At 37.0% G+C, this 25,099-nt stretch overlaps 1 protein-coding gene across 3 annotated transcripts in view; it reads right to left on the bottom strand.

Moving 5' to 3' along the window:
• Positions 1-1,279: 1,279 nt before the first annotated feature.
• The window catches only part of LOC149654004 (uncharacterized), a 60,841-nt gene continuing 37,021 nt past the window's right edge, over positions 1,280-25,099 (bottom strand). For 2 of the 3 annotated variants that reach the window (XM_089845346.1, XM_089845348.1), the window contains 10 exons: positions 11,646-12,757; positions 10,871-11,498; positions 9,842-10,735; positions 9,336-9,606; positions 8,708-9,241; positions 8,468-8,604; positions 8,291-8,398; positions 7,868-8,207; positions 7,541-7,757; positions 1,280-6,913 (listed from right to left, as the gene is read on the bottom strand). In XM_089845346.1, coding sequence (XP_089701472.1) covers positions 6,798-6,913; positions 7,541-7,757; positions 7,868-8,207; positions 8,291-8,398; positions 8,468-8,604; positions 8,708-9,241; positions 9,336-9,606; positions 9,842-10,735; positions 10,871-11,498; positions 11,646-12,757 — 4,357 coding nt within the window. In that variant the 3' untranslated portion in view covers positions 1,280-6,797. The remainder of the gene's footprint in view (positions 6,914-7,540; positions 7,758-7,867; positions 8,208-8,290; positions 8,399-8,467; positions 8,605-8,707; positions 9,242-9,335; positions 9,607-9,841; positions 10,736-10,870; positions 11,499-11,645; positions 12,758-25,099) is intronic. The other variant, XM_089845347.1, reaches the window with a different exon arrangement.

The following is a 25,099-nucleotide window of genomic DNA, read 5'->3' as shown; positions in this document are numbered from 1 at the left end:
TTGTGAATGTAATATTTTCCTTTATGTTTAGCATATTTTTCAAGTTACCAATTTAATTACTATACCAGGGATAGATTTAATTTTAGAAGCAGGAATGGAGAACGGTTAGTATTTACTTCAGTCCAAATCATAGCCTAGTATAGAGCCCCTCCCCCCAACACGTAATTAAAAGTTTAAATTATCTTATAGACTCACTTAAAGTACGTTTTGATGACGTTGCTGACGGGGACGGCGAAAAATTCCTTTTTACCTCTGTCGCTCTGACGCGTCTCTTCTTTCATACCCCTCCGTCCCGTGGATGGGGGTCCGTTTTTTATCGTTATTTTATTTTTTATTAATTGTAAATTATGGTTCTTAGATAAAGGTAACGGTTTTTTACTCTTTCCCTACACCAAAAACTCTACTAGATAAGTGTTTAAGATGGATTAAAGAATGTGGGATGGCATATTGTAACACATCTCTCATTAGTTTCATTACATTTGGACCATTTAATCCAACGATATTGTGGATTAAATACTGAATTTCCAATTTTGACATTAGAAATTAATTTTTATTAAAAGTTTATTCATTCTAAAACCTTGAATCCTTTTTAGGATAATAGAATAGATTGTAACACACCTTTCATTAAAATTTTCGGACATTTGGAGCAGTAGATCCGAAGATATATTCAGTCTTAGCACTGAAGCCATCATTTTGACTTTGGAAAATAATTTTTATAAGAAAAACTATCCACTCTAGAAGCTTGGAACCTTTTTAGTATAATAAAACACGCCAAAACACACGTCTCATTAAAATTTCAGGTTATTCGGATGTATAGGACAAAGGATCTGGCCAAAAATGCTACCTCCTCCCATAGAACTTAATGTTAATTTTGGGTTCCTTTGAATAATCTTCAAAAGTTGCGCTTAAACATGTAAATCAAATCCTTTGAACGGGCTTCTATAGCACGAGCAGCTTGCGTCGTGTTGCGCGTGTGAATTATGCTTTAGTAGGGAAGTTGTAGCCAAGGAGTACTAACCACATAGGAGTAGAATTGGCAGAAAAAGTGTGAGCTAGAAAAATTCTTATAAGGAACCCCGAATTAATAAACTGGTCCCACCGTCTATTTTTACCAAAAACGATAATTAATTAAGTGGTCCTTAGGACCAGTGACCCTAAGTTTTGGAATAAATAAATTGGTCAGAGCAATTAATAAAATAGTTTTGGACTTGTAAACCTGTCTTATTTCCAACCCTGGGTCACTGGCTTAACGTAGATAAGATTGAAACATGACACAAAATTTACTTTTTCAAGTTTTTATACCTCTTCTTAGGAAAAATCACAAATACATAATATATATTATATATATATATAACATTCTCAATTGTATAGTATTAATGCGGAAACATCATACAGAACCTATATTTTTTTTTGAACAATCCTAAGTTTTTTTGTTTTGTTTTGTTTGAAGGGTCAAACTCATTAACTCGAAATAATCGGAAAAAACAGGCAAAGAGAGTAATATTCAGTTTTGTCTGATTATTCTTTTTGGGTTTTTGTATTTGTATTTTGTTTGTTTTTTTACAAGTTTTCGATTTTTTATCGCAACTCTCACTCAGTATTGTATGATCCCCCCCATAGTGGTCAATGATAAATTTAAAGCCACAAAGTTATTATATAATTCCGTCGAAATCAAAGTCAAATATTTTTGGGGGAAAAAATTCTTTGTACAAAAATGCGCTTTCTTTTTTTTAAAAAAAATTTAACACCACTTTTAACTGTCTATGTCTACCCAATGAAAATTATTTTTTGTATCACATTTATGTTTAAAATGTCTGTAAAAGTTTTTTTTTTTTTTTGTCGGGCGTTTCAGAAGAACAATTTTTTTGTTTGTTTGGTTGGTTGGGAGAAAAAATGGAATATTTTTTAAGCCGGGAAACTTTAACAAGTCTTTCTCAGGCCTAATTATAATATACTTATAATAATTATAATTTTTAATTATAATTTTATGTTGATAAAAAAAAAAATCACATTTTTTTTTTTAAATTTTTTTTTCCTATTTTTTTTTAAGATAATTTTAGTTTTTCATTTTAATGGCACTAGAAAGTTAAGTGATATACAACATTTTTTTTTTTGGAATAACTTTTGTTTTTTTTTTTTTTTGTCTTCGTATTTTTGTTTTTGTCAAAAAAGCATCTTCGCGGTTTTTTTCATTTTTTTTATTCATTTTTCGTTTTAGGCAATTTTTGTCATAAATTTTTGGAAATTTTATCAAACTATATTTACACTTTTACGTTTATTTGTATGTTTGTTTATTTGTTTGTATTTTTGCGTGTATGCGAATGTTTTTTTTCGTCTTTAAACATTTTTATTTACAAAATAAGTTATTCGCACTTTTAGACAAATTTAATAATCCTTTTTTTTTTTAATTTTTGTCCAAATGTTAAGTCAAAATTCTTTTTATACGTTTTTTTTCACTAAAAATTGGAAAAATTACATACGAGAAAAACGGGCGTTTAAAAATAAATCAAGGCACATTTTTTAAACAAAAAAGAAAAAAACTAGCTAAACCAATCAGGTGGAAGGTGGTTTTAATCCCAAATACCATTTAAAAAAATTATTTTTTTAATTAACAGGCTAGGCTAATTGCTACGAAAATTTTAACAAACTAACAAATCTTAATTTCTTTCTGTAACAAATACCTATGTAGAAAATTTTGGTTTTGTTCAATTTCAATTTCAATTTCAATTTCAATGAATTTAGTTGATTTTCTTTTTGAATTATTAAAAAATAATAATAATTAACGTAGTAAATTACATTAATTTAATTAATTTAGTACCGGCAATACTGATTTAAAAAAAAATATTTGAGAAAAATAAATTCATTATAATTTGTTTTCCACGTTAAGAGGAAAATTTAAGGCAAGTTTAAAATAGAGGTAGGCTTTCTAGAGAAAAAAAGCGCGTAATTTTAATTTAGGGTATTTAACTTTAAAAGATAGTTAAAGTTAAATTCCCTAAAATTTAAAACAAATTTTGAGCAAAATAATAAATTTTATTTTTTTAGTTAAATTAAACGAAAATGTATGGAAAAATTTTGAAAAACCAAGTCCCGAAATATTTAATTTAATCTTACGTTGCGTTTTATTTAATTACTTAATAAAATTAAATATTTATTCATTATTTGATCATCTTATTTGCGTTATTAATAAATTATTAATTTATATAACGTAAAGTATTATTATTATCATTATTATTTATTTTTTTTGGCAAATTGCACTTTTGATGTTTTATTTTATTTTAAATGTTTTTCAACAATTTCCATATATTTCCCATTGTATATTATTAATTATTTATTTTTTTTAATTTTTATTAATTTCTTAACTATTGCATATACCGATTATTAACTTAAGCCGGTTTATTGATTTTCTTTTAAAACTGTTTGCTTTTAAAAAATGTACCAATGATAAATAGGCCTATAGTTTTCACTATACGGAAAAAGGGTTAGGACAGGGGGCAGGTTTCAGGCTTTTTACTTCAATTTTATTATTATTATTAATAGGATATGTATTGACCAGTATATATTTTAACCAGTGGCAAAATACGCTTCATTTTTTTTCAAAAAATAATTGTTATAAAAAGTTGTTTTTCATCTTACCAACACAGAAAAACAAAAATTGCTAACTAAAAACAAAGATGTCGGAAACGCGATTAAGTTGTTACAACTACAAATTAAACTTAAGCCTAATTAATTAATTAATTTCCAAAGTTTTTAATTGTTTTGCATGATGTATAAATTTTTTAACCTACCAGCTACAGTTTTGTGCATAGAATTCTTAAACAAGAAATTAACTAATTTAAAAATGAGTTTTACGTCTCAAAAGTACAACTTCGGTGATGCTAATTGAAGAGTCGTTCGAAAAAATAACGAAAAACAAATCAAAAATTTTTTTTTTTTGAAATAATTAATTTTCACTTGGCAAAATATAAATTTCAACGCGTGAATTTCTTAACAATTTCTTTACCCATTATATATAGTTAAATTAAACCAATTAGTGCCCTAACATTTGCATCAAATTGCACGTCTATCTCATTCATAATATCGCGATAAAGTTGAATAACTTTTTTAAATTTTTAATAATAAATAATTTTCCTCTCTTTTTAAAAACTTATAAGAATAATTGAACTACATGATGATATTTTCTTTTAATAATAAGTTTTAACTTTTAACTCGATGTTCAATTAGCCTTATTCCTGATCAGCGCCACCTACCCATAGCGGCGACTTTGAGAACTACTGTAATCGGCAAGCCAATTAGATGTCGCTAAAATCTGGTGACGTCACTGACGAGCACTCTAGGGGTCTTACCAAAAATGACGTCACCAGATTTTGGCGACATCTAATTGGCTTGCCGATTACAGTAGTTCTCAAAGTCGCCGTTATGGGTAGGTGGCGCTGATCAGGAATAAGGCTAATTGACGTATTTGGCAGAATTGCAGACCCAGTTGACTGACGCGTTACGTTACACACACTGCCCTTAAAAATACTGACTGATATTTCATTTGATAGCGTTTGCAACGCAACAAAATTTTAAGTTTAATCATCGCCAGCTGCTGCGAAATACATCGAATCAAACACGCCGAGTTAAACTTAATTAAATTTAATTTAATTCAAAACACTGCATTTTAATTAAGGGTAATTCAAGATAATGCGGAAAAATTAATTTCTGCTAGCTTAGAAAAACAAAATACTGTGTCAAAAAAACAAACGAAGGTAGAATAAATATATATAAGTACGCTAGAAGTTGATTAAATAAACTAAAAATTAAAATTAAATAACTTTGCTGCGATCACGTCAACTGATTAATTAAGTAGGATTGTCAGGCAAGTACAATTACGTTCGTTTCGAGTAGACTCGGTATAACATAACCGAATTTGATTGATGTATATATATAATTTGTACTGGGAGCGGAATTCCATTAATAAAAATGCAATGTTTTAAATCTCAATTAGAATTAACTAATTAATTAACCAACCAGGAAGCCAATTATAAATTAAAATTAAAATTATATGATTAATTTCTTCGGGTATTATTAGGTGAACTAAAAACTAAAAACTTTGACGCGTAATTTACGTCAAAATGATCGATGAACTTCAAACTTAAAAAAAAAAAAAGGGGGGACAGAGGAACATATATAACAATATTAATTATCTTAATTTCTCCACAAAATTCCTATTTTGCATCTTTTCTTTGATAATAGCAGTTTAAAAAAAAAACGAAACGAAACGAAACGAAACGAAAACTAATTACCAACGAAAGAAATGTATTTCAATTGAAATATACAACAATCATATTGAATTGCTTAAATTTTGTAGTTGTAGTTGTAGTTTTGAAATGGGACAGATGGGATTATGGGTAAGAAGTTCATTTTCATTTTCATATCCATATCCATTTTTGTTTAAAATATAAATTATTTACAAAAAAAAACAGTAAAGTACCGAGCATTGTTGTTGTTGTTGATGTTTCGTAAAATTTGTATATTCTTATCAACGCTAAGTTGTTAGGGTACAAACATTCGTTTACTTTTCTTCAACCCAGTTTCATAGTTACTAATTTAAATTCACTTTTGAAGAATGCAATATATCGAACACATGCTGCAAACAAGTTAAAGTTAACTTAATAAATTTCCTTACCATTTTTGAAATCCTTTTCTTATTTCATTCTTAGTGATCCTCGAGGCATCGATACTTTTTTTTTTTTAATAATTCCCCATATACGAACATTTCATTTCATTTCATTTCACAAATTGCACTTTCGATTAACCGGTGAAAGTTTAGTTTAAGTTTGTTTTCAACATATTTTGTAGAGAGTAGCGTAATTTTTCATTTTTTTTTTGTTAAATTTTTCGTTATGTACAAAAATATACACATTCTTACAAATATTTTTTTTAGTAGTAGTACGAAACGAATCCATCCAGTTGCATGGTTTTTTACTTTTGCGCTCTTTAGAGCTCAAAAGTATTGTTTAAATGTAGAGAAGAGTAAAAAAACCTTTATGTTACGATAAACCGTATTTTAGAAGACCTTGTTTGTGGAATATTCATGGCTACAACAAAGTTATTCGTATCGTATCCGCATGAAGAAATAAACAAATAAATAAATCTTTATGCGAAGGGAGATTTTCAGATTTATGTTATGTGTGGCCGAGCCGCGTTTTTCTTTTATTTAGCGTGAAAAAAATGTTTTTTTTTTTTAAAAACTTATCACCACCGTAGTTTATGCTCATGTTTATCTTCCTCATTTCGTACGTACACAAATTCATCGCGAAATATAGATAAGTTTAATTAATTAATATATAAAAAAAATTTAAAAACGAAAAAAGAAATGAAAGCTTTACGTAACGTAACGTAACGTTTTGTAGATTTTTGTTTTAAAAAATATTATCGGATGGATCATTTTATGTTAAATAATAATAAAAACAGTAATTAATTAATTAATCTAGCGCACTGAAAGTTAATTTTAATTTTAATTGCGAAAAAACAATATATTGGCAGCTGCCAATTAATTAAATTGAGTACCGTTCCGTAAAACAGTTTCTTTGAGAGAGTTCAATTGATCAATCGAAGGGAAGTATAGACTATAGAGTCAATTAATTAAGGAAGAATTTACTTGAACCGCACTTTCATGATTTTAGTATAGAGACAATTAAGGAAGAATTGAATTTAATTGAATTGAATTGAATTGAACCGCATTTTCATCATGATTTATTTAATTTTTCAAAGCACTCACTCCCATAGTATTCGTATAGTTAAAAATCTAATCACGTGTCACTATCTTTCAAACGATTAAGACCTTGAAACACATATTGAACCAGTTCAAAGAGGGTGCTATGGAGAGTCAATTTACCGCAAGTTTTGTCCAAACCGTCAAAAAATTCTGAAGTGAAATAGAACAACGCGAAACAACCATGATTGTAATGCAAATACTCGAAAGAGATGAATGAACAAACAAAAGGGTGTGTGTAACAGGGGTGTGCGAGTACTCGTTAAGTTCGAGTACTCGGTTCGAGTATCGAGCCGAGTACTCGACTCGATACTCGATAACAACACATTGAGATACTCGAGACAGATTCGAGTAGCTTTTTAACATCTTAAATACTCAGACAAATACTCGAGTCCGAGGCTTACAACTATAGCAGACGATGAGTTCATGATCATTTATTTTGAAAATCACCTGTTCAATGTTTAATTGATCACTAACAATCTTTTTGAACTAGTTAGATGTTAGATAATTGAACATCTTCGTTATTTTCAAGAAATTTACAAAATTGCTACTCGACAAGTCAATATTTGAGACTCGATAATTACTCGAAAGAACAAACAAAATTTGACCTATCTAAATACTCGATACTCGAAAGTATTTTTGAGACTCGGCTCGATAGTTACTCGATAAGAAATTACTTTCGATACTCGGACTCGGCTCGAAACCGAAAAAACGGGACTCGCACACCACTGGTGTGTAAGCTTGCGCGCGAAGGTTCTTATTAAGAATTCAATGACTTACCTTTGGAGTGGCAAAACGTTAAATGATCTCCCAATTCCCAAAGGTCATGGCATTGCTGCAAATTGTAATAATGATTTCGCTGCCTTTGCATTGTATCGTAGATAATAGCCGGTATGCTGACTGAGCTGCTGCCCGAAGTTGATTGATGACTTAAGTTACCAGGCGGTACTATCGAACCGGGCGCCTGAGGATGACCAGATGAGCCATTGTTAGGTAACTAATGTTTGAAAGAAGAAAAAACCAAACGAAACCGCAATTTTCAGACGCGTCTCAATATTGAATAGGAGAAAAAGAAAACTACGTTCTTAAACGCTAACGTTAACTTACAGAATTCCTGCCATTTCCATTTAGTTCACTGCTACTATAACCGCTACTTTGAGAACCAACGGATGCCACGCTTCCCGCTGGAGAGGGAGTGGGCGAATGAGGCGAAGGAACCCCATTACCACCACCCAAACCTCTCCCGGGTTGACAAGGTGATTTTAAGAGATGACTATTGGTAAGAAGTTGGCTAGGTATGATGGCGTTTCCGGCAGCTAAACTTAGCTGCGCGGCGAGTTTGCCAGCTGGAGTCTTTTGGAACTCCATAATCTTTCTTTGTAATTCTTTCACTTCGGATTTACGTATAGTATAAAGCTTCAAGTAGAGTCGAGACTGGCATCGTAAGCTAATTAAATAAATATATACTATACAATTAGTTTAAGTTCTTAAACTTAAGCGAAGGAGATTGCGTGAAAAACGTGTGCTTACCTAAGTACAGCGAGTTTATTATCAGTGCTCCCTACAGTGGAACCCTGATTTCTGTGGAACTTTGATGAAGATATGGACCTACGAGAGAGTAAGTGGTAATTAGTACCACTAATGGTATCAATTAGTATTTTTCCATTTTTATTTATTTTAACGATTTGAAATTAAAGCGGTATTTACTTGATGAGCTGAAGAGTCTCTTTGTACATGGTATAAACTTTATCCTTATCGTGATGAGCATCTTCCATAGCATTGCCAGTTAAAATGAAGTAAAGTACCGCCTCCAAGTACGTCGTTACTTGTAGCGTTCGATTTTCCTGTAATTCAGATTCATCGTGACAATTACACACACACATTTCGTGACCCAAAACAGTTTAAGGTATCGTCGTACTTGAGGGAAGGACAAAAAAAAAGGCATACCTCTTTGTCCGCTTGATGCTTCAATCTTTTGGCTTCTCCGAGATAATAATCGGAAGATGATCTTTCATCTCTCGGCTCATAATCTAATCGACTTTGAGTGGTTGAAGCGGAATTTTCAATCGGCCCTTCTTTATCACAGTTTTTCTTTTCCCCTCCTTTTGAGCTTTCTTTTCCACCACTACCACCACCACCTTTTAAACTAGTGACCCTTTGTTGTGAAGAACTCTCGTCATCTTGGGGTTCGCGTTTAGGGGACATCTTCATTCTCTTCACTTTAGCGCCGACGTCCGTCTCTGGACGTTCGGCGATGTCTTTGCTACTACCCTTTTCCGTCGACGCTTGACTAGCGCTTTCACCGGATTTGCCATTGCCACTAGAATTAGAGGTGTTCGAAGAATCTGATTTTTCTTTGCTCCTATTCCGGTGTTTCCGCTTTTCCTCTTTTTCTTTCTTACGAGCTTCTTTCTCACTGACTACCGAAGCCACGTTCGAAGTTAATTCCTTTTTAACTTTAACCTTAGACTCTGAAGGAGTCTAAATTTATTAAAGAAAAACAAAAGGGGGGTTAGCTAACTAAATATCAACAACGACATAATGAGGGAAAGCTAAAAAAACAATATTTGCGTACAATTGCACCAGCCCTGGACGTCGAAACATTGGATTTTGGGGCTTGTTCCACCGGGACCTCCTTTTTAATCTCTTTCGACAAGCTTTTATCCTTTTTGGAGCTTCGTTTCGAGCCAGTTGGAGTGGCGGATCTCAACGAGCCATGATGACTTTGTTGGCTCGTGAATGACGCCAAACTGCTGACGCTATCCGACCGCTGCATTTTGCTCGTAACATTATCGTATCTCATTTCTTCATCCATAACCACATTGGACCTCTCTGACTGAGTTGTACTGAAGGATTTAGGAGGGATTTCGTATTAAACCGACTACATTCGACGTTTCAGATACCCAAAGGGCATTGATATCTCGCGATTCTTATAATACATCGCGTCAACTACCAGTTTAATCGCGTAATTAAAGTAACTGTCCACTTCCCGTCTCCAAAATAACAAAATATAAAAACAAACCCAGAAACCACCAAGTACCCATATTTATGACAAGCAACGAAAAATAATCAGGGACTTACTCATTTTTCTCCACTTTAATCTTCTGTCTTTTGGCATATGGCACTTCTTTCTTGTCCTCATCTTTGAGCTTTCGTTTGCTAGAAGTAGTAGTAGTAGTAGCGGGCGGTGGAGTTCTACACTTTGAGGGCCGTGAGGCAGCCTCCATTGAGGAATTTCTCTTTTTAACACTGTCTTGAGCTTTAGCATCTTTGGCGCGCACAACCGATTCGCGACTCGAATCTCGCTTGGTTACCGTCGCGTTCTCCGCACTATAGCGTTCCTGAGATACGTCTCTCCTCTTTGAACTAAGCCGAGAACCGTTATCTCCTTCGGCGGCAGTAACTTTATGGTAATCCAAACGGTCACCGATGGTCGTCTTACGCGAAACTGGTGGATATCTCGGTATCCTATCCAATAAGGTTAGGCTAATCCGAACCATGACTCTCGGTTGAGTCACCTCCTCGTTGTACTCTACGCGATTACAATTGGGTGTGGAGACAGCTTCGGAACGTTCTCTATCGTCCTCTAAGTCGGGAACGGGCATTTTCTTGGATCCGACCAAAGCTATCTTTTCCTTGCTCGACTTGGTTTTACCGGGAGGTCGCCCTGGTGTTAGGTTCTTTATTGGTACACTGAAGTCTTGGGTTGGTAAAGTTATCTCTGGCTTGGTAATTGGCGCGATGACGGCTTTAACCGGCAGTGGTTTCATTGGAGGCTGAGGTGGTAACGGATGCACCATGGCAAAAGGTTTCTTCCGAGGCGATTTACCAAACACAGTTTCTCCAACTTCCCCGGCTTCATCTTCTTCTTCGGCATTGCTAGCGGCGCTTTCATCTTCGCTAGCGCTGTTGGCACTACTGTCAGAGTCCGATGATTCTATGTATTCTCGCGACTTAAAGACTGGAGCTTTACCCCTAGGTTTAAGAAAGTAAAGAACAAAATTTGAAGCCCCCCGTTTAGCACACAAAAGCCCAATTCCCAAATCCCAACTCGACGTTTCGCCCAATCGCCCGCGAATCTTTTGAAATATAACAGAAACTTAAACTTACTTTCTATTCTTATCACTTTCGTCTCCGGAACACTTCTTGGTTGTAGCAACAGTTTTCGAAGCCACTTTTCCAGAACCAGGTGGTCTTCCAGGCATCTTGGGTGTTTTCCTGGGTGCCTCTTTGATGACCGGAGGAGGTTTCTCTTTTACTTTCTCCCTTTTGACCATCTTAGGCTTGGCGGTAGCTTTAACGGTCACGTTTTCACGAGGAGAGACGGATCGTCCCGTACTGGCCGACGAGGTCCTCTTGTTCTTGACCTCCTTTTCGTCGGAACGAGCCATCTTGTTAGCGTTTGGTCCTTTAGCCGGTTTCTTCATTCCCTTCTTTCCTGTAACGGGTCGAGGTTTGCGCGAATCGGCGGACGAATCATTCTTTCGGCTCGAAGTGACGGTTAACGACGACGGTGGTGGTTGTGGTGACGGACAAGAGCTCGAGGCCGAACTGGACCTCTTGGGAGAGACCGACTTTTTATCCTCGTAATCGGAGTCACTTTGATCACTAATATTTTGGCGGCTTTTGTGCATATCTCGGCGTGACTTGTGTTTGCTAGTTTTGTTAGCGGTTCTCGCTCGAACTGGTTGCGAAGATTCTTCGTCACGACCATTGTTACGTTTGCCGCAAGGAGATACTGAAAACCATACGAAGATATTTCTGAAAACTCGCCATTTTTGTCGTAAAATTTTTCCCCCCGTTATAATTACGACACAAACCCACCCTAAATGACGTAACAACAATATACCGAAGCAAAAATATTTAAAAGAGCAAAACAACTTACCAGAAGTACGCAGAGAAGAGGCAGGGTTATAGTAACTGGAAGAATGTCTTTTGGAATCCGAACTACTTGACTGTACTCTGAGATTTTCTTGTCTGTGCATAGGCGGACCAGCCGGAGTTTCGGGCGAATTAATGGGCGACATGAGATCTCCTTGGCTAGACGAGGCTGTATGATTGGGCCTCATATTATCCAATTCCATGATATAAGGCGTAGGACTTCGCAGGATTTCTTTTATGTCCGGAGTTGGATTCAAAAACTCACTAACGGAATAATGGTCCGCTAATGAATCGTGGCCCAAATGCATATTGGACTTGTCCCCTTTCCCGTCGCAAGAAGCCACGGTGTTATCGCTTCCGAGTCTATCTGACCGGAAACCGAGGCCGGAGCGACCGGGAGTGGCCAAAGTGGGGAGAGCCGGACTGTTCTTCTTTTCCATGAAGTATTTCAAGGACCAGTTATTTTTAGCGGTACTATCGTCTCCCGGACCATCATCAACGTTTCCTCCGCGTTCATCAACCATATTGGCTTCGAATTCTTTTTCTTTCGGACCACCTCTTTCTTTCAGATCATCATTAAGATCGTCGCTATCTTTATGGTCTTCTTCAACGTCTTCCTTGTCGTCGGAATCCTCGTCCGAAGACTCTCCGTCCGAACAAGCTGACGAAGAATTATTGGAGGAATCGTCGCTTCCGTGGTTGGAAACCACCGAATTCGAGCGCGGTGGAGAAGGCGGGTCGAGATCCATGGGAGAATGAATGGGAGATCCGTGTGGCGCGGCACGGGGTGAACCCGCTAAGGACCCCGGTGGAGAGTTGATCGCCGATCCTGGCAGCGAATGAAGTGGCGAACCGTTTACTGATCTTGGAGAGGAACCGCGAGGAGAAGACGGTGGAGAATCTGGCGGTGTTCCCGGAGGCGTCCCGGGTACACCTCCGACGTGGCGTGACGGAGGGCAGCGTTGCGACGAATGATTATCCGATGGACCACCGTACTGAAATCCGTAACTCGCGGATGGTGACCTGCAATCCGATAGACGATGAGACATATTCTTCTGTGGCAAATCCCCATCATCGTCACTTTCACTTATGGCTAAATCTTCTCCCAAAGTGGGTCTATTCGAAATAAATTGCAAAAAGCGAAGGAAAAAAACAAATATAATAAAAATCACATTTTTTCTTTATATTACGATAATTAAAATTGAACAATGCAAAGCGCTTGTCCTTAAAATTGGCAACTCTTTAACGCGACGTAAAAAGAAAGAAAAACTAACAAACTGCATGCCAAGCACGTGTTAATGGTAACAGTAATCGATGGTTACACAACCGGGTTGCGTGCTAGTGATGCAATAAACCAAAAAGCGCTATGGAAGGCAGAGATTTAAGCATCTCAATTCCATCGAAATATACATCACAATTCAATAAATTTATTAAATTAATCTTAAGTGATGGCTAACAACTTTCAATGCCTGAAAAATTCAAAGTATTTCTCAATATAAATTTCCATGTGCACGTCATGAAAAATGTTGGGCAGAAACATGTTCACTAGCTCGCCTATTTCCTTGTCTTTGTCTTCTAAAACTTTTTAACCACACCAGTTAACGAAAAAAATTTATTTTACAAAACTCTGTATTCAAAGCGCGTTAGTATAAAAAAAACCACCAAAAATCGGGGCTGTTTAAAAATTGATAGCGGAGTCAGCCAGCCACCCTTTCCTTCCTACGCCATCCATTTGACGAACGAACTTTAATCTCAAATAATGCTTTCAACTTTCACCATAAAGGTATATAATTAAACCATTAATAATTGTTAGTATCTAGATAACAAAAAGAAAAAACCTCTCCATTTTTAAAGAAGATAATCAACTAATTATGAAAAAAAGATGAAGAAACCTTTTGGCAAACAGGTTTTACAAAAGGCTAGTTTTAATATAAAAATAACTGAAACAAAAAAAAGTATAAAAACGAACGTACCGGTGTACCTAAACCAAAAATAAAACACCGTATCTTTGTTCTAAGAATTTTTATATTTAATCCTAAAAAGCCTTTAGTTTGACCAAACATTTCTGAAAAATGTCGATTCGTTTTTATTTATTTATTTAATATAAATCTCCAGCCAACTTCTTAAATATAATTAGGATATAAGGAAGGCAGGTAAAACCCATAATCAAAATTCCCAAACACTTTTCATCAGAAACAGTACAGCAAATGCGGAAAACATCGTGAGGTAAAAAATAAATGGCTAAGGGCAAGGTTTATTCCGAGGGGCCGGTCACTCAGTGTAATCGGTGTACAAGGCTGTACCTTTCGCTGTAATAAATTGATTACGCGTAATCTTTAAAAGCTCTGCCCTTGACAGTGCTAAAACGATTGCACGTAATCCGTAATCGGTGTACAGGATCTTTGACAGTGATTAGCCCCTCGGTTTATTCAAATGCATAGGTATAATCCTATTTCAATTTTCCAATCGATGCCAAAAACGAACTTTGGTTTATTTAAAAATATAAATTAAACACGCCTGATAATATCGAATTACGGTGAAGCAAATATTATTTCACATAAATATGCATTGACAGTAAGCTAGTAGAAAATGTTATATGACATTTTCAATGTCCTGAAGGGTCACTCACGAGGGGCTGACCACTGTAACAGTCCCTGTACACCGATTACACGGATTAGGAATGACCCCTTAAATTATATTAGCATTGTCTTTTAAATATCTTAGTTAAATCAGGGATAGATTTAATTTTCGAAGTAGGAATGGAGAACAGAGTAATCTGGGTGCGCGTCAAAGTCCCGGACCCCCTTCCCCGGGATGGAGAGGTATGAAAGAAGAGGCGGGTCATAGCAATAGAGGTAAAAAGGAATTACGTATTTTTCGCCGTCCCGTCAGCAACGTCATCAAAACGTAATTTAAGTGAGCCAATAAGATAATTTAAAATTTTCGTTACGTGTTGGAGGGAGGGGCTATAAGAACTAACCGTTCTCCATTCCTATCCCTGGTTAAATTTAATGGGGTCATTTGTAAAACACTAAAATAATGTTAAGAACATTTTGAGACCCAAAATCGCCCAATGGAACCAACCCTTTAGAATTAACTTACTCTAAATACACGTAAATACCCTATAATAAAAAGCAATCCGCAATAGGTGTTTCTCCAATTTGTCTGGGCACATCCCAGCTTGTTTCGGGACGGGTTTACTGTTTTTGTCGACGTCACAATAAATACGTTCAGTGAAAAGTACCAAAGATTTCGATTCAGTATAATACATAAGATTGGTTTATCTCACTGAACGCAGCCAAAACGTCACTCGAAAAATTCGTTTATTTGTTATGTCGTCTGCAAGAAATTTAAAATAGGTGTTTCTCCAATTTGTCTGGGCACATACCAGCTAAATTATTATTTAAACCGGTGAAAGACAAGAACTTAACTTTGGGCGAAAGTCGATTACAAGGGAAGGAATCCAGTTTCTATGAGGGACCTAACCACGATGGGAAACCCAGACAAACCAAACCGAACTGAACTGAACTAAAATAAAAACAGTAAAATTTGACCTTCTAGGATTTCAAGAAACACCTATTGAAAAACAGCTATCTACTCCAGACAGTAAGTCAGTAACCTTGATTCCTTTGTTACTGTATAGATCAAAGCATCTTGCGCCGGGGAAACCAACCCCGAAATTGGGCCCCCGGAAGTGACAAAAACCGAAAACTGACCTCCCGCATAACGACTGGAGGGTGCGCGTTGCGTTTTTCTCTTTTTTTTTTTGTTTAATCAGGAAGATAGTACAGAGATGACTTCCTCAGAGAAATCCCCCAATCTCGACTAACCGTTTATTCTACATCCCAAGGGGTCGGATACTTATATCAATTTCCCTGTAACGTTCCACAAGAGAAAATTTAATCTTTTAAATGTCCCATCCCCATGAACTCCCTTTCTATTATCACGAGTGACGACACACAAAGTTCTGTAAAAGTGACATGCACGTGAAATATATCACATAAATTTGAAAGGAAATCCGCGAGTCACGGGGTGGACCTCCCATTCCGTCCCCCTAGTAAATATGGACAGTTTTTTTGGGGGGAAGATCTGTTACAACCGTAGTTGCAACAAATTTAAGTCAACCCCACCGACAAACGAGAGAGTGTTTCTGAATTTCCGGAATAGGGAAATTATCTAACGTAACTCTTAACCGTATCATTTTTAAGTCGCGTTACATGAAAGGCAACCATACAAATTCAAATCGACTATAGCTTCCATTACAGAGAAGCCATTTCAAATAAAATAACCTCATGGTCGATTGGGTCGTACCTTACGTTATGTTAAGTTACAATCGACAGAGTTCATAGGGGTTCCAAACTTAAGCAACATTTCTATTGCGTAATCTGTATGTTCCTTCCTAAACACCCGAGATGGAGACGTTTCCTAGCTTTACATTAACACTAATTAGCATAACTAATTTAAGTGCATCCACTAATTCGCAGCGAAAAAAACAATTAAAAGCGTTAAGTAACATTTTCGTTGCATACCCATCATCATGTTTTCGAAAATCCACATGGGTTTCTTTGAACTCGCGTACGTCACCAACAACAGCAGCACAACACCACGTGTTATAGATAAAATGGGGGGGGGGGATGAATCTACCTTCCAAAGAGCAAACTGCGCGAGAGTTGGATGGCTGGCTAGCTAGCTAGCAACACCACAACCGAAGTGACGTTGGTCAACGCTTATAAAAGCCATTGGGAAGGACTTTTTTCTCAGGGCTGGCTTTTCCGCGACGTCATTTCTATCCAACGATAAACGGGCCAAAAGCGCGCCTTCTCTTTCGCGCGCGCAACCAAGACAGCCGGAGAAAGATTGGTCGTGACGTCAGAAATGGTGGCGCAAAAAGTAAAAGTTGGCGGGAAAGAGAGGGCTGCAAAATAACCGCCAGGGTGAAAAAAAAAATATATCGGGGAATTTATCGCGTCTGACAATGGCTATAAACTCTCCGAAGGTTTTTCTTTCGGAAAAAGGGCCTTCGGATAAATTTTTCACCCCTATTTTCTCCTTATTCCTGTGTATATATTTTTTTATTCGCACTAAATCGCGAACAGAGGGCGTAGGTGGAGCGTCGTCTTTTTCACTGACATAAGGTTCCCCCTAGTTACAAAATTCTCTAATCTTTATACCGACCAATCGGGAGAGCGGTTAAAAAAAAAAAAAAAAAAAAAAAAGAACGACAGTCGTAAATTATTAATTATCTTCTCTTCTGTCAAAATGTTCCGAGTTTCTATTTAAAAATATTCCAGAAACTTGTTTAAAAGGAAATTAATAATTTGCAATGCATGAAATCGCCGCGCGCCGTGTTACACCACCCCGTCTCGCACTAGTGTTCAGGGATAAGATGTCATACAGGGGCAAGAAGTGATATCTAGTTTATTAGGGAGAAGGTATAAATTCGCCACATTTATAATCTAGCTTTATCTCCAGTCCAAACGTATAGTAGGTCCGGAGTTAATCCCCGCCTCTAAATTACAACCAGCATCTCATTGGTTCTTGAAAACTCACGTCAGCGCGACGCGAATGACGAAAATTACGTATTTTCCGACTGAGGAGAGGCGAAATAGCCCGGCCTCCTCTTACACCCCCCCCCCCCATGTATTTTGAAATCGGGACTGGGACTATGGCGCGCCAATACTTAGGCATCTTATACCTTCTCCCTAATAAACAAGATATCACTTCTTGACAAGGGCAAGGAGATTTTGAAGGGGAACGTCAGAAGACATTAAAGAGGGAAAACAAACAAACAGAAAACAAATGACAGTATTAGAAAAATAAATCGAAGAATTCCAAGCCAAAATCACGTTCCTCTCTGAAAAGAGTGGTATTAAAATGCACACGTGATTGTTATAAAATTCCTTCCCCCTTCCCTCTCTCGATAAAATGGTTAGAGAGGCAGAAAAAGTAAGATTTCTTTTGTGTCCTGGCCTCTATATAGTTTCTTTTTTATTTATGGGCAGAAAAAGAAAACAGAACTTGTCTGGAACAGTAGAGTAGAGAACGAGGATGCATTCGAAGTATATTTTTTCCCTAGGTATTTTTACACCTTTATACCCACAACGTAAGGTACTGTTTCTTTTATATAAACACAAAACAACTTCAGTTGGTACACGAGGGAAAATTCCTAAATAATATTTGCACCAATCAGGTCCCGGGGTTGTCAAAGGGTTACAGATTTACCATGGAAGAAAAGCTAGGTAGGGTTTATACGCCAATAGCGACGCGGTTTCAATAAAGGTGTTTTTCTTGTCCTTTCCCCCCCCCCCACTGTTGGTGGTCCGGGAGACTGCAGAGGTTTGCATTTGTGTTTAAATCAGTCAGTACTTGGCTTGACAACCGCCACACTGAAGTTAAACCTTAAAGAGTGATTTGTCTTTGAGGCGAGGTAAGCGATATAGAGTCGAGGTAAGCGATATAGAGTCGAGGTAAGCGATATAGAGTCGAGGTAAGCGATATAGAGTCGAGGTAAGCGATATAGAGTCGAGGTAAGCGATATAGAGTCGAGGTAAGCGATATAGAGTCGAGGTAAGCGATATAGAGTCGAGGTAAGCGATATAGAGTCGAGGTAAGCGATATAGAGTCGAGGTAAGCGATATAGAGTCGAGGTAAGCGATATAGAGTCGAGGTAAGCGATATAGAGTCGAGGTAAGCGATATAGAGTCGAGGTAAGCGATATAGAGTCGAGGTAAGCGATATAGAGTCGAGGTAAGCGATATAGAGTCGAGGTAAGCGATATAGAGTCGAGGTAAGCGTGATGGAGGCGCGGTAAGCGTGATGGAGGCGCCTTCAACCAAAGGTAAGCATGTGCTAGAAGTACTCTGGGCATGCACTGGGAGACAACATGGCCCATGAACATCACAACCCCATCTCCCATCACTCCTCCAAGGTGCGTCACGGAGAATCGGGGGCTAATTTCCTCAAACCTTAAAGAGATTTTAAGTTTTTGACATACCACCTAAGCCTTTTACTTTACTTATTTATAAACACACCCCTACTATTTATCCTAAGCTTATTTCCACCAAAAAATTGGATTTTCCAGATCCAGATCATTTTGGGGGGCCCCAAAATTAATCCAATAATAAAGTTGTGTCTTAAACACTTTACCAACGGACCCCCCACTTAAAGAAGGGATGGCATGGCTGCGGGAATCAATACGAGAAAAGAAAGCAAAGCGGCAAAAGACATTCCGAGAGAGGTTTTTGGTTCGTGATGGAGACAGCCAATAGAGAAGGCCCAGGTTCTGACTATACCATGAGAAACTCTCGGTTACAGATAAAAGATACACAACAAAAATAATAAAAGAAATTCCAAAAAAGGGTAAGGGCTCTCTACCCTAAAAAAAAGAAAGAAAGAAAAAACAGAATCCAGCTGACATGGCTTATTATTCAAAATAATGCACGCGAACATGTCACGTGACTCGAGTGGAATTGAAGCCAAGTCATTCCCTAACTACGGAAAGAAACCGAACGACGCGATGAACAACCAACCAGCCCACTTACATTTGAATAAAAACATTTCTAAAGGTCAACAGGATTTAAACCGAACCTTAATTCTACAGAGCAAGAAGATTAATTTATATTAAGATGGATTAATATGTTTGAAGAGAATGGAAACCCTTTCTTTTTTTCTTCTTACGTTTAATTCATTTTGAACGAGTCTTTCTATGTTTAAAAAAGGAATTGAGGTGTAAGCCTTTGCCCTAATTTGAATATTTTATTCGGTTTTCCGATTGATACTTCGTTAGTTTTAATTCAGGTGATAAAATATAAACACAACCGTTGACTAATTAAATTTAACTCATTTATTTATGAAGATGTATAGGTAGTCATAGTTAATTTATGTTTGTCTGTCAAATTAGAAACTCATAACATAGGCCTATGGTGTACAAAAGCGCTTAGTTTTCAAAGAAAAACGAAGATAACTTCAAATGAATCTACTTCTAAATTAACACATTAAAACCATTCCAATTAAATTAAATAAACGATCTTCTAAATCTAAAGAAGAAATTTAAAGGAAAAAAAGGATCCGATTTCCTCGAAAATAAATAAACAATCTGATTGTGGGGTCAAAGTTCAAAGTCAGTGAAAATAATGATTTTCCTAATAAAAAAATAGTAGCGACCTTAAAAAGTGTTTTTTCCCCTCGAATTAACTTCTTTTTGGTCTTTATTCTCTAGAATTTCTTCTCTCTCTCCTCTAACAATCCCTGGGAATCAAGGAGGGATGCGCGGGAGCAAGCAAGAGATAAGGATGGAGAGAAGGAAGATGACAATCATTTGAGGAGATGGTTACTGAAAGCGGTGGATGGACTAGGTTCGTACCTCTCTCTTAGCTTTTCGCTAGAATTTAACAACGTATGGGATTTGCTTTTTCTCTTTCCTTGGAAAACGGCGAATATTTTACGGGGAATTTGAAGGAGAGCAGAGTGCCGACCATGCAAGCTTGGAGGGGGAATGGGAGGAAACGAGTTCCACTGAAGGAATACGGAGAAGGGAGTTCTTGGGGGGTTTTTCTATAGAAACCGATTTGATATCGACAAACTGTTTGTTCGATCAAATACGCCCTCCTCTAACACTTCCCGGCAATTGAAATATGCCACCAGTAAAAGGATTTTTCGCAAAAACTGATTTGATTTTATATCCCATTTCTCAAAAGTGAATTGTAAATAAAAGCGAATGTAAAACAAGATTTGTGTTAACGCAGTGATTAAAAAAGGTCTACACAGGGTTCATATAACTTTTGGAAAAACGATTTCCCCACGTTTTCCAGGTTTTCCCCCATATATTTCCCAGAGTTAACCAGTTTTTACCCCATATATTTCCCAGATTTTCCCCTCATTTATTTCCCTGAGTTTTCCAGGTTTATAATCCCATATATTTCCCTGAGTTTTCCAGGTTTTCCTCCCATATATTTCCCGGAGTTTTCCAGGTTTTCCTCCCATATATTTCCCTGAGTTTTCCAGGCTTTCTTCAAATATAGAGTAATAACAACGGGAGTGCGCAACCCCTTCAGAGAAAACTTACTCAAATTTCCCTAATTCCCCGGAATATTACTAAAAATCCGAAATTTCCCCGAGTATTTTGTCAACTATTTATCTCCCTGGCCTTATGTTTTCCAGACAATTTATACGAATCCTATTATAAAAATTAAACTAAGGCATATACACGACGTAGATTTAAAAAATAAAATGGGCCGTCAAACATACGTTAAAATATCCTTCCTTTCTACATAGGTAGTAATCATTTCTGCGAATCACGTAATTAACGTCAATTAACCCTTTTAATTAAAAAGGACCTCCCTTAAAAAATGAGCTGGAAAACGAATAGGGGGAAGATGATTTTAATGGTTAGACTCGCGACAGAGAGCCGAGAGGGGAACCCTGCACAAAAGAAGCGCGAGGCTCCATTTTAAAAATAATGAACTTGTCACATTAACCAGTCATTCGATTAAACAGCGAAAATCGCTAGGAGTACATGCCTCCTGTCCCCGCCTATGTATATGTACCCAAAAGCACTGCAAAAGATACAATACATCTAGTGGCAGGATGGTCCGGACGAAACATTGGGTACATAGTAATTTTAAAATTTATTTATCAGACGCGGTGGTTAAGACCAGTTTATGTTTGTTTATAAGATCTTTCTTGAGGTAGCCACTGCACGTAAATTTTATTTTCTAATTTCCTTAACCGCCTGAACTATTAAAATTCTGACCAAGCAGTCGAGAGAGAGAGAGATAAGTAGACATTTAGGTCAACCCTAAAAGTTAAACCTCCCGGACTTATCATATTTCAAAACCGTACGAGCGTGGGCGTGGAGGGCGCGAGATACAATCATAGACAAATTAGATTTCATAAGGATTATGGACCAAAAATGCAATTTTGATGATTTTTCTCAAAGGATGATAGAAAAATGCAATTTAGATTATATTCTTCAAAGGCCTAGTTCCAGCAAAACGGGATCTAGCAAACTGAAAACCGAGACTAACAATGAATGGGGGATAGGCGACCGTGCAGATTTTTCGAATCCCCGCTGAGGCAAAATTTGAAGGGGTTCTAGCTCAACTGAAAGCGGTGCAATGTGGTTCTAATTGAAGATAAATAGAGGGTCAATTCAACCCACTTTGCACGATTTTCAGTTAGCTATAGAGAGCTTTCGGTTGTGGGAGGAGCTATAATTCGTGAGATAATTTTCACGGCCATATTGGTGGGTTCGATGCAGAAGGAAAGCTGAAAGAATCCCACCAATATGGCTGCCAAAACACTGGTAAGACTTAGGAAGGTGTGACGTAGTAATCATAACCCCTCAAGATATTGTCCGAAAATCAGCTATAGCACGGTCGTCACATTGTAACTAAGTCCCCAAGGCTGTAAGATGCAAGAACCCTTTTCGTTGAATCTCGGCCTTTGAAGTTGGTTGAAAAGGAGAACCCAACCACCGATATGAAAGATTATTTGTCTAACTTTGGAAACCGATGCTTAAAATTCAGTAAGCGTGTTCACTTTTCCATGATAGCTTTCCTCTCTTTCTCTTTCGCCTTGCCTTCAAAGCTCAACTCGTTCAGTCACTTCTAGAACAAGGGGGTCTCTCCTTCTCTCTCAGCCGTATTGTTCATGGGCGGAGCTAAAACTCTTTACCTAATGGATAGATTCGCAAACTGTAAAAGGCAGATATAGGTCGATACCGGAAGTTAGGAACCCAACCCCCCAGTGGTCTCTCCTCGCCCAGCTCGAATGTCCCTACGGTACCGACCGACCGACCCTAGTTCTAAGCCTTGGCCCAGACCATACATACACCACACCACCCATCAGCCACAAATATTGATCCGAAAATTGCGGCATACACCTTACATTCTAGACACTTGTTTTCTCGTATTTTTTTAAGGGGACTTTTTAGGGCTGGAAATAAGAGAAAAACAAACTGTCAGAAATGTCTATTTTTGGTCGTTTTATTAAAGAACGGGGAGTTCACGTTAAACCTAATTTTACGCGAGATATCTCCCGCGCATAATGTTTATATAGACTCATTTTATATACGATAATCAAATGAGGATGCTAAGCCTAATCCTAAATAAGTCTTTTATAAACTTTGTTCCTATTTCTAGTGACAATAATGAACCCAAGGCGTTAAAGCCTTAAAGTGAGGTTGAAGTGGAAAATAGGGTGATTTTTTATCGATTCTTCTACCAATTATAAGACCTATGATAGTGAAACATCCAGGAAATATCCCCGAATGACTTTAAATTCATGGAGAATTTGAAATGTGCACCTCCGACCAATCGCGTAACGCCCTGCCTTCTTGTTAAAGAATATTCCCGTGGCACGTGCGCTTAGCGTGAGATTTGATTTGATAAAAATTGCGCGAGAGATATAGAGCGTGTTAACAAGAAGGGCGGGGCGTTACGCGATTGGTCGGAGGTGCTAATTTCAAATTATCTATGAAATCTCAAACTAATTTGAATTTTAAAATCATTCAGAGTTATACACATGAACAGATCTTATAATTAGTAGAAGAACCGATAAAAAATCACTTGATTCTCCTTCAATCCTAATCCAAAATAAACCATTAAAACTATTTCTAATCACTCCATCCATATAGCGGTAGATTTTAAGTTTTAAAGTGGTGGAATCAATATCAATCAAATAACAAATTAGGCAATAAACTATAAGATCCCCTAATCATTACCATCAATTTCGTTTTAACGATTACCCACCTTCCCTTTAAAGCGACACCGATGTCTGAGTCCCAGGTAAATAATGACCTAATTTTCCGTTAGAGAGTACAACTCCTAGACTACTACCTTGCAGTCGGTCGCTGCTGTTAGGGTGTGATACAGCGGTAGTTAAGAATAATTCTTAATTACAAGGATGTATGTATACAGAAAGGAGAGCCTGGAAAATGGAGGTGGCGTGGCGGGAGGTGAAGTGGGCTTGGTGCTTAAAATGGCGTATAACATTTAAGGTTTCCTCGGACAACGGTACCTATATCAATTCTCCCAAATTATCAATTTTGTAGAGCGACAATCTCACGTATTCCTCCTCCTACATACTACCAATGCGAGGGATGCATAATATAAAACTTAAGAGACAAAAGTGTCATGCACTGTCTGAAGTGAATTAACGTGAAGTTACAAGACATTTTCTTGTAACCTACCATTTTCTCTGAAGAATTTTTGAAGAAAAGTCATAAGATTGTGTTTAAAAGTGAAAATATCCCATTAAAACTATCATTGAACATATAAATTTCCCTGATGTTTATGCCACATTTTTACGCGCTCATTTCAAAACCCCTGACATGGCCAACTTACATATCCTTCTTTTACCGGTAATCTAAGTTGGCCATGCCCACGAAATCTGGTTCCCTTATTTTCCAATCAAATTAATTAATTTTAGATGGTAATATATGCTATAGTAACTTTTTCAAAATGAAAACAAACCCCAAAAACCTCGGGTTAATTTACCACGAAAGTGAAATGATCAAAATAACAAAAAAGAAATAAAAAATATTGGAACGAATCCAAAATAGTGGAAGAATATGTAAGAAAGCAGTTTTCTCGTTGGGTCTTATAGAAGACCTTGAAGAAACTTTAAACACGGATAATAATGGGAGTCATATGTCGTATTAATATCATATTCGAGGATTAAATTACCGCATATTACCGTCCCCCTTTAAAGTCCCTGAATAAACTAGAATTTTAACTTAAAATTTCATCATTTTCGTTGAAAGATTTAAAGGCGTTACCGATTTTACACACAAGATGGCGTTAAAGTGTCTCTAACAATCGCGAATCGCGCCCTTTAGTGTCATGCGGAATAGACCATTTCGAGGTAACTGAAAGGGAAAGACATGGGGATAAAACTTTGCCTTCCATCTCGCTTTTTGGCGCATGCGCCGGAGTCTTTTTAAATCATGAAATTGCGCAAAGACGGTCAACCCTACCCCCTTTTTTCACGTCGAAAAGGTCTATTATAATTACAGCATTACAAACTAGTTCCAATATATTAATTGTAAAGAAGATTAATAAAAGCAGAAGGGGATAATAAGAAGAAGGATGCCACTCTGTATCCTCTTAATGCTTTAGTTATGTAACGTCATTCTTCCCAGGCTCACCCTTTTAGTTTGCTTTCCCGCTCATCAAATTACAAATGGGCATCGCACCGTAAGGTGAATTCTATAGTTGTTTGGCACTAAATCCCCAGCAATCATCCCACAAACCTCGTCTTGACGTGGGACAAAATGCGCAAGCGCGTCTTGCCAAATATTTAAACGCTAATAGAGTAATGATGAGGGAACTATTTATCGTGTATGTGATTCGGTTTAGTAACCTTGCTCTAAATGTTCCGATGTTGGGAAGAGTGACGTTACACTTACCGCGCTTTGTGGTACACTTCTCTCGAAGAGAAGTATTATATACTTCTGAT

This window comes from Phalangium opilio, unplaced genomic scaffold (genome assembly GCF_054372755.1).
Source record: "Phalangium opilio isolate 3A_F unplaced genomic scaffold, DU_Popi_V2 ptg000079l_1, whole genome shotgun sequence".
NCBI classification, from domain to species: domain Eukaryota; kingdom Metazoa; phylum Arthropoda; class Arachnida; order Opiliones; family Phalangiidae; genus Phalangium; species Phalangium opilio.
Note: the sequence above shows the minus strand (reverse complement) of the source record. Positions and strands in the feature narration are given on the sequence as shown.